The 13,628-nt window shown below is 41.1% G+C and overlaps 1 protein-coding gene across 4 annotated transcripts in view; it reads right to left on the bottom strand.

Annotated features, from left to right (window-relative positions):
* The window catches only part of STAB2 (stabilin 2), a 403,506-nt gene that overhangs the window by 295,554 nt on the left and 94,324 nt on the right, over window positions 1-13,628 (bottom strand). For all 4 annotated transcript variants that reach the window (XR_004540109.1, XM_033951740.1, XM_033951739.1 and 1 more), the window contains exons 8-10: window positions 11,705-11,901; window positions 4,698-4,831; window positions 91-224 (exon numbers count right to left, since the gene is read on the bottom strand). Coding sequence is in view for 3 of the 4 variants with exons in the window: in XM_033951740.1 (XP_033807631.1) it covers window positions 91-224; window positions 4,698-4,831; window positions 11,705-11,901 (465 nt within the window). In the remaining variant the exon portion in view is untranslated. The remainder of the gene's footprint in view (window positions 1-90; window positions 225-4,697; window positions 4,832-11,704; window positions 11,902-13,628) is intronic.

The following is a 13,628-nucleotide window of genomic DNA, read 5'->3' as shown; positions in this document are numbered from 1 at the left end:
TTTTAGTAAAAGAGCCACCAAGCAATTGAATTTACAATTTATGAAGAACATTTCCTTGACCAGATTGGAATACTTATCTATCATGCATACCAAAGAGGGATATGGCAGATGTCAACTTCCCTTTCCATGTTCCACCTGGTTCAATGTTTAAGTCTCTGATGCGTTCCAGAATATTTCCATAGCAAAGCAGCCCATCTCCTACATAGCCTGTATTGCAGGTACACCTGTGTAAGTGATAAAATCTTATCAACAGCTCAGTTAAATATCTTTTGGTTAATCCAGTTTGAGAATATTGATTTAACCATTATAAAATGATATTTTGATCAACCACTCTGAAAAAGAAATTGACATTGAATTGTACTAGGAAGCTTATATCAAGTTTTAATGGAGACTTGAAAAAAAAATAGTTGTTTGGGTCTTTTCCAATTGCGTTTGAAGGCTTGTGCACAGGCAAAATACAAATAAAAAATAAATAAATAAATAAAAATCACATTTTTATAGAACATTTTCCAGAAACAAAAACAAAAAAGAACAGCAAGACCTAGCACATATCCCCTACTTACACTTCCCCAACATTAAGTCAACAATAAAGCAAAAGGAGAAAATCCTTACCCTATAAAGCATAGTTACTTATCTGTAATGGGTGTTATCCGAGTACAGCAAGCAGATATTCTCACATGGGAGTGACATCATCCAGAGCTCAGTACAGACAATGCAAAAGTGTATTGTCACTTAAAAAAACTGAAAAGTCCGACGCATGCGCCAGTGCCTTCCCGCCCGACATCAGCTCACGGGACCCAAAAATGAAAAGGGAAAAATTGGTAAAGTTTTGCCAGAATGCAGAAAATAACAATAAAAGGACCAGGAAGGCACTATAAAACATAGGGCTCCTTTTACTAAGCTGCGCTGTGCAGAAAATTTCAGATACTAATTTGGTTGAAGACAAAAAGTGATATATTTGATTTAGGCCTATTTTGCCTGCCAGGAATACTCTATTTTGTTATACTCTCTTTATAACTAAAATGTAGTAGTATAAGGCTCCATTAATGTGGACTGGAAATGAGGTTTATTTTCTTTCCTGAATGGATTTACTCTATGTATGACATTGTTTATTTTCCTGTATTTTGTTATTATTTTAGTAACAAAAATTAATAAAATATAAATTAAAAAAAGCAGCGCTAGTGGTTTTAGCGTGCACTAAATTGCCACACACGCTAGATGCTAATGCCTCCCTTGAGCTGGCATTAGTTTTTCTGCGTAGCGCGGGGGTTAGCATGCGCTAAAACCACTACCGCAGCTTAGTAAAAGGAGCCCAGAGTTTGATGTGCTGAATGAAAAGACACAGCTTCTCAGCTTCACAGAAAACTGAGATCTGATGTCCTGTGAACAGACTAGTCGCTCTCAAGGCCGGTCTAATCGGTATGCCCATTAGGCATGTGCATAGGGCAAAAAATAGTCAGGGGGCTCGCTCAAGGAGGGCAAACAGCTGACTCATCTTGCCAATTTTTTTTTCCAAACAGCAATGGCGGCGGGCCCTCCACCCCAGCATCAACGGCAACAGAATACGCCTCCCCGGCATCAATGTCAATGCAGCCGGCTCTGCTCCAGGAAGGTCCCATGATGACTACATCTGCTGGTCCATCCCCCTCCGACTTCACTTACTTCTTCCAGAACACAGCCGGCAGACACAGTCATTGTGGGACCTTCCTAGATACTGGATATGCAAGTGGCAAGGATTGGAGATGAGCGGGTCTCGTTTGGGTCAAGCTGTGTCCGGTTGCTGTAGAGATTTCCTGGGAGCAGCTGCTTTTTTCGCCAGAACCCTGTACGTCTTCCCCTTCTGACTTGCGCTGCCTTTTTAAGGCTTTTGGCATCCCATTTGTAAAATAACAGATGGCAGCGCATACTGAGTGGGGACCTGTGCAGAAATTTCCCCTCCCCCTTATTCGTGGTCTCCTCAGAGTTAGATAAGGTAGATAACGTGGGGTGGGGAGGGGAGGAAGGCTGGAATGGGGGTTTCTCTTTTATACAGAGACCAGCACTGGACCACCTTGACACAGATGCCAGTTTACATTTGGATTAGTTGGACCTTGGTCTTTGGAAAATGTATGGACTTGAACCATTGTCGCAAAGAAAGTTAGTGTGTAAAGTGGGATTTGAACCCTGTCCACCGACAGCTGAGTGTTCCACTGCCTGATTGGATACTTGAATACACCTTGCATTGAGCAAACTCCTTCACTGTGTCCAGGAAGGGGTGATTTTGAATTGTTTACTATTCTAGGTGTTTAGAAGAGTTGGTGCTATATCTTCAGTGAGTTACGACCTAGAGAATGACATGGGGAAAAAATTTATCACTAAAGAACAAAATCTTGAAGATAGAAAAGTGAGGAAACTGGAAAACTCCAAACAAAGCAAATCCTCACTCAACAGGAAAAGATGCACAAAAGAAGAATGGACCAACTTGTATCTTTCTTCTTATGTCTTTATTGAAATTTCTTCATGTATTCAAACATTCTTGCTCCAAGCTATACTTATATATAGGGCAGTATAGCTTGGAGCAAGAATGTTTGAATACATGAAGAAATTTCAATAAAGACATAAGAAGAAAGATACAAGTTGGTCCATTCTTCTTTTGTGCATCTTTTCCTGTTGAGTGAGGATTTGCTTTGTTTGAAAAAATTTATCACCCTTTCCGTCCCGACCCTGCAAGCTCAGTCCCCACCCCACAAGCTTGGTCCCCATCCCCGCCCTGCAATCTGTCATATCCCATCCGCACAAGCCTTGAATAGTTAGGCATCTAACTTAATTGGCAAAGCCATTAACAATTGTTTATGGTGGGGAGACGACCCTGGGATTGCTCATATTTCTGAGTATGGATCTCCTAGTTATTCCTCCGAGGGGTTTTTTGTGTGTGTATGTGTGGTGCTCATAGCTGTCTTCTGTGGGAAGTGTTGGGGGGTGGGGGGGTCCTTTATTGTGTCTTTCAGGGCCCATCAGAGTCCAGGGCGCTGATTTTCATTATTTCCTTTTTTTTTTGGGGGGGGGGCTTATTTGTGGGACCTTCCCGTTTGGCTGTTGTGGGATATTTGCTCTTTCTTTGCTTTTCATGTTACTTGTTGTATTTTTCATTATTACCAATATCGTTGGAGAACGGGGAGTGGAAGGGATGTTGTATTGGGAGTTTTAAAATTGTATTTTGAACAAACACTGTACCTCTATTGTGCTTTTATCTTTTATCCAATAAAATTGTTTTCAGATAAACAGGTATGGAAGTGGGAAGGGAGGGCGCAAGTGTGGCAAGGAGCAGGGGTGTATGGAGAGGTGCCACTGCCCTGGGCACCTCCTACCCTTGCTTTGTTCCCAGTAAGATAGGTTTGGTGGCTATTCCTGGTGGATATCCTGAGAGTTTGGTGTCCAAATTAACTGAAATATTGCCCTGATTCTGTGAATCAGAATGACTTTCTCTAAGAATCAGAGCATTTTTAAAATGTAATATCTGTTTTATTAAAGAGAAATCACACACACCCAAAAAAAACAAAATGCTTAAAAAATTGTTTTAAAAAAGTGTAGACACCAAGAGGTGCCTATAAAAGCAGCACCTTCATTGTGTCTACAGAGGCACCTTAGAACGCCTAAAATCAAAGCAGGCAAGGTTAACATTGGAAATCATCAAAGGTGTTCTTAGGAACCTCTGTAGACACGATTCATGTCAAACAAAGGCATTATAAATATAGGCCTTCAAAACCCTAGCCTACATTTCTGATGCATATATTTGAGGTAGCTGTGAGTCTACAAATGGTGCCACTGCATGATTGACATGCGATCGGCACTGTTTGTAGAATCCAGTCCTTTGTGAATATCCTAAAAGCCTGATTAGCTGGGGGTGCTTCCTGGACCAGGTTTGGGAACCACTGCCTTAGCCACATAAAGCATTGCAGATGAAACTCCAGGTGAGATCCCCTTCCAGACAAATCTCAATTTCTTTAGCATCAGCTCTGGCACTCTCTGTGGAATCCCAGTGAGGAGAACCCAAAGATATTTGCCAGCCTTAGCAGTATATTCATTCTAGATGCATGGTGTGGCAGAGCCAAAAGGCTGGAGAAGCAGCAGGGAGTAGCACAGGTTTTAGGTGTATTAGAGACAATTCACCCAAGCAGTTCTAACATTAATGCTACAGTAGGAACAGGCAATGCTCCCTTAGTCCCAGGGAATATGGTAACCAATCCCAGAAGCCCAGTGAATCAGCAGTTGGGTGGGAGAGGGCAGCGAGTGTATGATAAGTAAATTTCCCTGGGAGCACTAACTTAGAATCCAGCAGGCAAAAAAGAGGACAGAGAGTGTTCCCTTCTCCAACTGGCTGTGCACGAAGGATCCTGAGGAGGTTATGGAAGTACAACCTGCTGGAAGACTGATCTAAGAAAACAGATGGAATTCTTGATACAAGGCATACAATAACATTTTGTTATTCCTATGTAAAATGGTGTGGTAGCCATGTTAGCCCACTTTTAAAAGTAATATGTAGAAATAAAGCAAAAACATAAAGGAAATAAGGTGATACTTTTTTTTTTGGGGGGGGAGGGGGGAGGGAGGAGGCAGAGAGTCTAATAATGCATGTTTTGGTTACTATTCAAAGGTAAGCCTTCTTCAGTCCTTTCTTATTCTAATCTCTTTGAAGTTTTTTACCTGGCAGTACTTACTGAGTTCGTTTCGGAGCAACTGTAGTGCACTTTGCATTTTTATGGCAGGGGTTGAGGACTGAACATATATCTGGCAAGTTGCATCCTATTCCAATTTGAAAACTATTGTATCCTTCTTTACATTCACAGTGAAACTAAATAAAAAAAAACAAAAACAACACAGCATTTTACCTTTCTGATTGAATTTTTTAGTGTCCGTTACTTGTTCCAGTTGAGAATATTAGTGAGGATTACAAATGAGCAGAGATGAAAGAATGGAAGGCTAGACAAGAGGTCATAGGTCAAGATGACAACGCTTAGTAATTTGAAGAAGCGATTTATCAAATCAAAAAATAAACTTGAAACATGAATGGGTATAAATCTTGGACTACAACTATCCAAACAAGTTTCTCCTTGATATTTCTCTGCATTCCATGTAAAGGATGGAAGACAGACTACAAGAGAAATCTGAGAACTGGATATCAATAGCAATAATTCTAGCACCAGGAAGCATTTTCATTACTGAGGGTCATTGGATCTATTATGTTCCAGTACGGAAATAAAATATAAACTGCAAAAATCAGAAATGCAGTGGTAGATGGTGTTCACCTGAGCAGACACAATAGCATGAACTCCTAAACTGTTTTAAACTTGTTACCATGTCCACTAAGTGGAAGGTGAGATGCTGTGGGCTTGCAGTGACAGCAGGCAGTTGACAGCTGGCTGGGGAGGATATAGCTCATCTGGATTTGGAGGTGACTCTGAGTCTTTATGCACAGGCACCCCGATTCTATAAACAGTGCCTGAAGTTAGGCACCCATATTGGCGCACCTAGCTAATCTAGGTGCCCAATTTAATTTTTTTTAATTGGCTTAATCGGTGTCATTCATTTGAAAGTGCTGTTAAAAAACAATTTTTAAAAAACATTAAAAGAATTAATTAGCTGGTAGGTACCTCAGGGATCAATTCTTTTCCCTCAATTATTAAACATATTCCTCAATTCCCTTGCAACACTCATACAAGAGCACAACATTAAAGCATTCAGCTATGCCGACAATATCCTCTTGATTTTTCCTGTGTTCCCATTTGACTTGGTGAATGGTTCTCAACATCTGTAAAACCACAGCTTATTGGATTACAGGATTACTTCCTGTACCCACCATAAATATTAGGTTATTTAAAACTGACTTGACTCTTAACAAATCTTTCTAATAACTTGGGGCTCCTTTTACTAAGGTGCGCTAGTATTTTTAGCGCACGCAGGAAATTACCGTGAGCTACCTGGCTAGAACTAACGTCAGCTCAATGCTGGCGTTAGCATCTAGCATGTGGGGCAATGTAGCTATTCCACGTGTTAATGCCCTAAAGCAGCTTCGTAAAAGGAGCCCTAGGTGTCAAACAGATCTCTCAAATAGTTAATAAAGGATTCTACTGGCTACAGTGCATTAGATCTATTAACGCTGTGTTGGCCTTCCAATCAAATACCGCTGGGTTCTGTGTGCATATCTCACCTGCCATTTGCAGTTTAGGATTGGGCACATGACTGTCATATGATATTCCCTCGAGGATGATGTGCGCATGAAGCAATTCAGGCGTCCTGTGTTCTAGCTTCTGCAGACCGGTGTACAAGTATATGCAAATGGAGGCTCCAGGGGCAAATTGCAAAAGCCCGCAAGAGACATGACATATCAAGATCGTTAAATTAGAATATGGCGGGACTGTTCAAATTACTATCTAACTTACTGTGTGTTATTATTTGATAAACATAATTTTAATATAATAATCTCTATGTAACATGTTCATAAATTTACACTAGAAAAAATTAAACAATTAAGCAATCAACATTTGCTAACAAAACCTCCCCCACTGACTTATATGTTATCAATGGCACTGGGGAAATTATTTTCTAAGTACTCAGCCAGCTCATCAGTCCTCGTAAAATCCTTAATTATATTATTGACTGTAATCCTCGCTGGATAAGAAATCCCAAATTTCACTCCAATCTGCTTTAAACGAGGTCTGAACTCTAGCAGCTCCTTATTCTCCAGACTGTTTGCTCAGATCTGGAACAAACAGCAAAGACGATCCTTCAAATTTATTAGGAGCTTCCAGTTTAGCATTCTGCATGAGTTCAACCAGCTGATTATATCTGAGCAATTTGACAACTGGATGAGGATATCTATTATTCGGTGACAAATGAGCTGGCACTCGATGAGCCTGTACAATTTCGAATTGCTGAGAAAACTGAATCTCCAGTATTGCTGGGTTGATGTTTGTCAGAAATTTAATTATGTCGCTCCTTTCTCTTCCCTAGGGCAATCCAAGAAGTCTAAAACTATTCTCTCTCTCACGGTTGTGCATTTCTTCCAGCTCTCACTCTGAAAAGGTAAGTTTTTTCATATTCACCTCAGATTCTGTAAATTATTTTCCAACTTTCCAACTTTATTTTCAGTCTTCTCTAATCTTGAGTTAAATAGCAATAATTCAACTTTCATGGATACAATCTCCTCTTTTATCTCTTCAACATCTTTTTTCATGTCTGTCAAGAGTTCACGTATCCCTCTCAGTTCTGTCAGGATAGTTGAAATTTCTTCATCACTTTTACTCAGTTGTTTAGTACAGTGTTCTTCAATCTTTTTACACCCATGGACCGGCAGAAATAAAAGAATTATTTAGTGGACCGGCAAACTATTAAGACTGAAATTTAAAAAAACCATTTCCGCCCCATCTCCGCGAGCTCAGTCCCCGCAAATCATCTGATCCCATCTACACAAGCCACAGATATGATTGTATATTGAACATATTTTATTAAAGTATAAAAAGAAACTATATTCTGAACAATTGTGATTTTATAAATACAAATATACAGAGCATGGACCAACAAAACCCCTGTCTCCCCTCCCCTTCACATATATCCCCTCTACTATCAAGAAAACTGAACAAGCCAAGTTATTATAGAATGCTACACAGAAATATCATGCTAACAGAATACTGCAGTCCCCAGTTATGTCTCTAGTAGGATATATATTTCAAATCTGATATATTCTAATGACAAAATAGAAATAAAATTATCTTTTTCTACCTTTTGTTGTCTCTGGTTTCTGCTTTCATCTTCTTTTCACTCTTTTCCTTCCAGCATCTGCCCTGTCTCTTCAATCCAGCATCTGCCCGTTCCATCCACTGTCTGCCCTCTCCCCCTTCCATATGCATCTGACTTCTTTCTATGCCCCTCTCCCCTGTTCATCCAGCCTGTGCCTTCTCTCGCCTTTTTACATCATTCATTCCAGCTTCACTGCTTTCTTCATTTTTATCTCTCCTATACCAGATCTAGCATCTTTATCCCTCTCTCATTTCTCTGCTGACCCCCTTTCCAGCATCAATCTCTCTCTACTTTCTCATTCCTCTCTCCAACCTTTCCCTTATCTGATCTCTCCGTTCCACCCTGACCCCCTTCCCCTACTGTAATCTCCCTGCCAGCTGTTTCCTTCCTTTTTTCCTTCTCCTTCCCTCCTTCCTTTTTTCCTTCTCCCTTCCCTCCTCCCCCTATCCAATATTAACTCTCTTCCCCTCCCTTTCCCTCCTCCCCTCCCAGCAGCATCTCTCCTTCTACCTCCCTCCAGGTCTAGTAGCGGCTCTTACTTTATCCAGCAGCTTCCCAGCCTCCTATAGTGGCTTCCTCCCCTTCCAACAGTTCTCAGTACTTTCCTGCAGCAGTGATTTACTTAGGCAGCCTTGGGTCCATTGCCACCTCTGAGGAAAGAAGAAGTTGCCGGTGAATCACTGCCTTGGCAAGTAGGAAAGCTGCTGGGAGTGGAGACAGTCACTGTCGAAGGCTCCCCAGGATCTTGCTCCCGCACACGCTGACCATCTCCCTTGTACCTGCAGCTCTCTCCCTTCCACTTGCACCTTCCCCATGGCCCTCTTCAGCAACTCGGCAGGGGCAGCGATCAAGACAGGCTACCGACGTTGGGACCTTCACTCTCCGAGTCCTGCCTATTTTGTTTCAACTTCCTTTTTCCAAACAGGTGAGACTCACAGAGTGAAGGCCCCGACGTCGGCAACCTATCTTGATCGCCAAAGGCTGGGAGGAACAGCAGTTGGCAGGAACCACAGTCGGGAGGAACCGCAGTCAGCAGGAAATTTAACTGCCAACTCGATCTCGCCAGTCCTGCATGGACCGGCAGAAATTTTCTGTGGACTGGCACCAGTCCGCGGACCAATGGTTGAAGAACAGTAGTTTAGTAGAAGAGTCTAAATTCTTGTGTTTTCCAGGCTTGCCAGTTATTTTGTCTATTTGGGAATCCCAACAACTAAGTTAAAGGTGAATTTGATTAGAGAGTAACATTTGTCCATGGGAGCAAAAGCTTCAAGCTGCCATCTTGATGTAGCACACTCCGGAACCGGATGACCCATACACCCTGGCTTCATGCATTTGTCACCTCAAAGTTGGATTATTATAATTCTGTCTTTTGCAGTATCTCTTGTTCCAAACTGTGCCACCTGTAAACACCTGTAAAGTCTTCTGTGGTGATTCCTGAATCTATTTGGTCAGTTTTGGTGAAAATGAAGAGTGCTTACTCCAAATGTTCCAAAACAAATTGCCGTTTAATGGATAAACTGAAATGGCAGAATGGCTCAAGAGAGTGCTAATCAGTCTGTGACCAAAAAACTTTTTTTTAAATTTATTTATTTATAAATTTTAAAATATACACAATCAAGAATAACTTGTACAGAAAGCAAGATTCAAGAGGTAAAGGAAAACCATCCAGAACAAGATTATACATATTCAAAGAATAAAAATCATAACTTAAATTTAGCTCAAGACCTCTTATGGGATCCAAAATTAAATTAAATGGAATTAAAGCAATTTATTTATTAAGGAAAAAACAGTTATAGGTTAATCTGTGCTAGGGGCAGTCATCTATCCTTCATTGAGCATTCTCCAGCCTTGACGGAGACAGGAATGTTGTCAGTTGTGAGGGCTCAAAGAAAACAAATTTATGTGATTTATAATGAATAATATATTTCAAGGGTATCGAAGAAAAAGGTGGCACCCAAGGCTGTAATAGCTGGTCTTAATAAGAGAAATTCTTTCCTGCGCCTCTGTGTGTCCCTGGCCAAATCAGGAAACATTTGAATTTTCAAGCCTAAGAACTCTTTATGCTCGTTTTTAAAGAATAATTTCAAAAGCCACGTTTTGTCTAAGGTAAGGGCGACTGAAAGAAGCAAAGTAGCCGGAGTGGCTACATCAGAAGTCTCTAATAAGGCTGATATATCCAATGGGTCTTGAATCACTTCTTGTGGATTCTTTTGGTCCTTACTAGGAATAGTAAACCTGTATAAATGGTGGAATAGAGGACTCAGGTATTTCCAATATTTCCGTTAAGTAACGGTTCAACATTTCCCTAGGAGTTGTTGTAGCAGTCCTAGGGAAGTTAATTAATCTAAGATTGTTACTTCTTGAAAAATTTTCAAGTGATTCAAGTTTTCTTCTTAAGTTCATATTATCCTTAATTAGTGTCTCCTGTATTAATTTTGAAGATTTAATATCTTGTTGCTGATTTTCTAATTGTGATTTAAAATCACAAGTGATTTTCTTCAATTCAGTAATTTCTTTATCATGCTCTTCCATCTGGTGAAATTGAGAATCTATGATTTTAGGACTATTAGCTACCAAGTCCCTCAGGGCATCCAAAGTTACTTCCTGGGGCTTGTGAACTTGAGGAAATTGTAAATGTGAAGAGTTATGCTCACCCACTGGCAAGTCTTCCCGTTGCTGTTCTGGCTGGACTAAACCAGCCCCAGTAGCTGTTAGGTCATTCAACTCCATATTCAGGCTCCCTTCAAAGAGCTGGGAGCCCGAATCTCCACTCCCCGCAATGATCTCCACTGCCTCTGGGGAAGGAAGCACTCAGGCTCCTGGAAACTCCCCCTCCTCGGGGAACTGGTAGTCTGGGGTGCAGGGGCGGTGCTCGCATGTCAGGGCTGAAGGTCTTCTCAAGCCCCAAGGAGGACTGCTGCTTGCCGCTTTTTTGCAGCCTCTCCAGCGGGGGTGTCTCTGACACTGTCGGCATGCCCTGCATGCGCCGGATGAGTTCCTCGATGCTACCGACCATAGGAGTCCCGGAGCGTTGCGAGGCTCCAGCAATGCTTCTCCCTCTCCGCTTCAACATTTTTAAGGTAGGAAATTGTATTGAACTATCGATAAAATAACTATACTGAGAGGAGACTTTCCGGAGCAAATGCACAGCCAACCTATGCTGTCACCATCTTGGATGTGTGACCAAAAAACTTAAGAACATAAGAGTTGCCATACTGGGGCAGACAAAGTCCATCAAGCCCAGTGTCCTGTTTCCACCTTGCAAAATCCTAAAAGAGTAAAAAACTGGAAGGGCTTTAACATATTTCAGAGAAGGCTGCATTGACTAATGCTGTGATGCTCTTCTTTTAGTTTAGAATGTTTGTTCTTTTATCTAGTTTAGAATGTTTGTTCTTTGTGCATTTGGACACCATTGAGTAGATACAACAAAAGTTGGCAGGGGATATGCTTTATACATGCACATATGCACACATACACACACATGTGCATGCACTTACACACACTCTCTCTGTGAGAAACATATTTTCTGAACTGTTCTGAGAAACACATAAAGAGTAATTCTATAAATGAGACACCCACATTTATGTGTTCCTTCCATGTATAAATATATAGGCATCAATGTTTATCTGTTGGCATCTACATGTGCAGTGATATAAGTAACTTACAGTATTCTATAAATAATGTCTCCCTCTCATGCTCTGCCCATGTGCATGCCCTCCTTCCAAATATACATTGTGCAAGATAGTCACATATTTCCATAATAGTGCTTAAGTGGAATATAAGCATGCATATGCACATTTAGGCTAATATTCTAAACAGTCATAGGTTAATGTGCCTAAATATTAGCACCCAGTTTTTAGAGTTATCCTTATAATGTCATGATAGAATCTTCTGGAACTGAATATTTCATATTGTACTTGATGTTTACCTTTCCAGGGCCATCATATTTACAGACAGAAGAGTTTGTTGGGCAGTCTCCAAAATTTTCTTGACAGGGGTCGAAAGGTAAGCAAACTAGGCCGTCCCCTTTATAACCTTCTTGACATGTACATTTATGCATATTAGGTCCAAGATATATACAATCAGCATTAGGACTGCAGATGGTTTTGGTGCAAGGGTTGATAGCTGGGAGAAACAAAACAACAGAGAAATAATTAATTTAGGAATAAGGTGACTTGGATAGCATTGGATGACAAGTCCTGATGAGCAGTTTAAAGGATACATTACTTTATAGTAATTCAGTGTTGAATTCTATGAAACAGGAAAACAATGAAAAAGCACAATGAATTGTCTTCTTATTTGAAAGTGACAAGTTAAGCTATGTATTTAGATATCATGATATATTCCAGAGGTTCTCAACCCAGTCCTCAAAACACACCAAGTCAGTCAGGTTTTCAGGATATCCATAATGAATATTCATAAGTTAATTCTACTTGCACTGCCTGCATTGTATGCAATCTTTGTTATGCATATTCATTTTGGATATCTTGAAAAGCAGACTGAATTAGGTCATCTTTTATCAAGCCGGGATAGTGAGAGCCACGCAGTAAATGCACTGAAGTCCTTTCAATCCTTTTGGTCTTCAGTTCATTTAACGTGCCATACCATGCTTATCAGCTTGATAAAAGAGACCCTTAGTGTCCCAAAGACCGAGTTGAGAACTCCTGGTGTATACCCATGTATCAGCCTTGACGGCAACACTGAAAAGAAAATGATGGACACAGTCTCTTTCTCCACCACTTCTTCCGTGAGACTGTTCCAGGTATCTACCACCCTTTCTGTAAAAATGTATTTCCTTAGATTACTCCTGAGCCTATCATCTCTTAACTTCATCCTATGCCCTCTCATTCCAGAGTTTCCTTTCAATTGAAAGAGACTCGACTCGTGTGCATTTACGCCACTTAGGTGCCCAAATGTTCAGGAGAATTCTATGTATGGTGCTCAAGGTTGCAGTCATGCAAATTTAGGCACCTACCCAATTTGCATGTGAAATTTAATTAACAAACCAATTAGTGTAAATAATTGGGTACTAACAATTATTTGTGTTAATTGAAGACTGGCAGGAGGGATGCCCACTCTTTCCTGCCAACAGGCCTGCTTCTTCAAAATGGCGTGCCTTCCCCCTACCCGGTGCATCCTGGGATGCACTAGGAGGGGCCTAAGACTCTGATTGGTTCCTATGGGAGGGGCCTTAGGCACCTGGGCCTTAGGCACCAGGATACACTGGGAAGGGGAAAGCCCATCATTATGAAGAGGTGGGCCTGCTGGTAGGAGGGAGTTAGCATCCCTTCTGCCAATCTTCAGTTTAGGTACGTGAGGGTGTTCAGGGGCTCATAGCGGGGCCCCAGTGGCAAAAGGGAGTTGGCAACCCTTCTGCCAATCTTCAATTTTGGGGAGTGTGGTGAGCTCTGGGTAGCTGAGGGAGTGGGCTTTCCTCCTGCCAATTTGTTTTTGTAAAGTTCGGGGTGTGTGAGTGTGGGCTGTCACCGAGGAGGGGGGTCGCAGCATGACTTTTTAAAATTATAATTTTTAATGGGGACAGATATTGTACATGTGTAACACAGGTACAACTTCAGTGCCCATTTAAAATAAAAAAAAGCTTTTGTTCGGGGTACTTTTTTTTAACACTACTGGCACCTCCAGACCTGTCAGAGATTTTGGAGCATTAAAAAATGGTGCTTCTTTTGTGCATCATCTGGGCATTGATCAGAATGCTCATTTAATATTGATGAGCTCATTGTAATCTAGTTGCATACGATTATCGGAGGCTGATTTAAACCTCGGAAAAGACTGCAATTTGCTATTTTGGGCATCGATAGCTGAAATACCTCAATGCTAAACAGATTAAAACT

The sequence above is a fragment of the Geotrypetes seraphini genome, chromosome 7 (genome assembly GCF_902459505.1).
Source record: "Geotrypetes seraphini chromosome 7, aGeoSer1.1, whole genome shotgun sequence".
Classification (NCBI taxonomy): Eukaryota; Metazoa; Chordata; class Amphibia; order Gymnophiona; family Dermophiidae; genus Geotrypetes; species Geotrypetes seraphini.
This window is presented reverse-complemented; position numbering and strand designations above follow the sequence as displayed.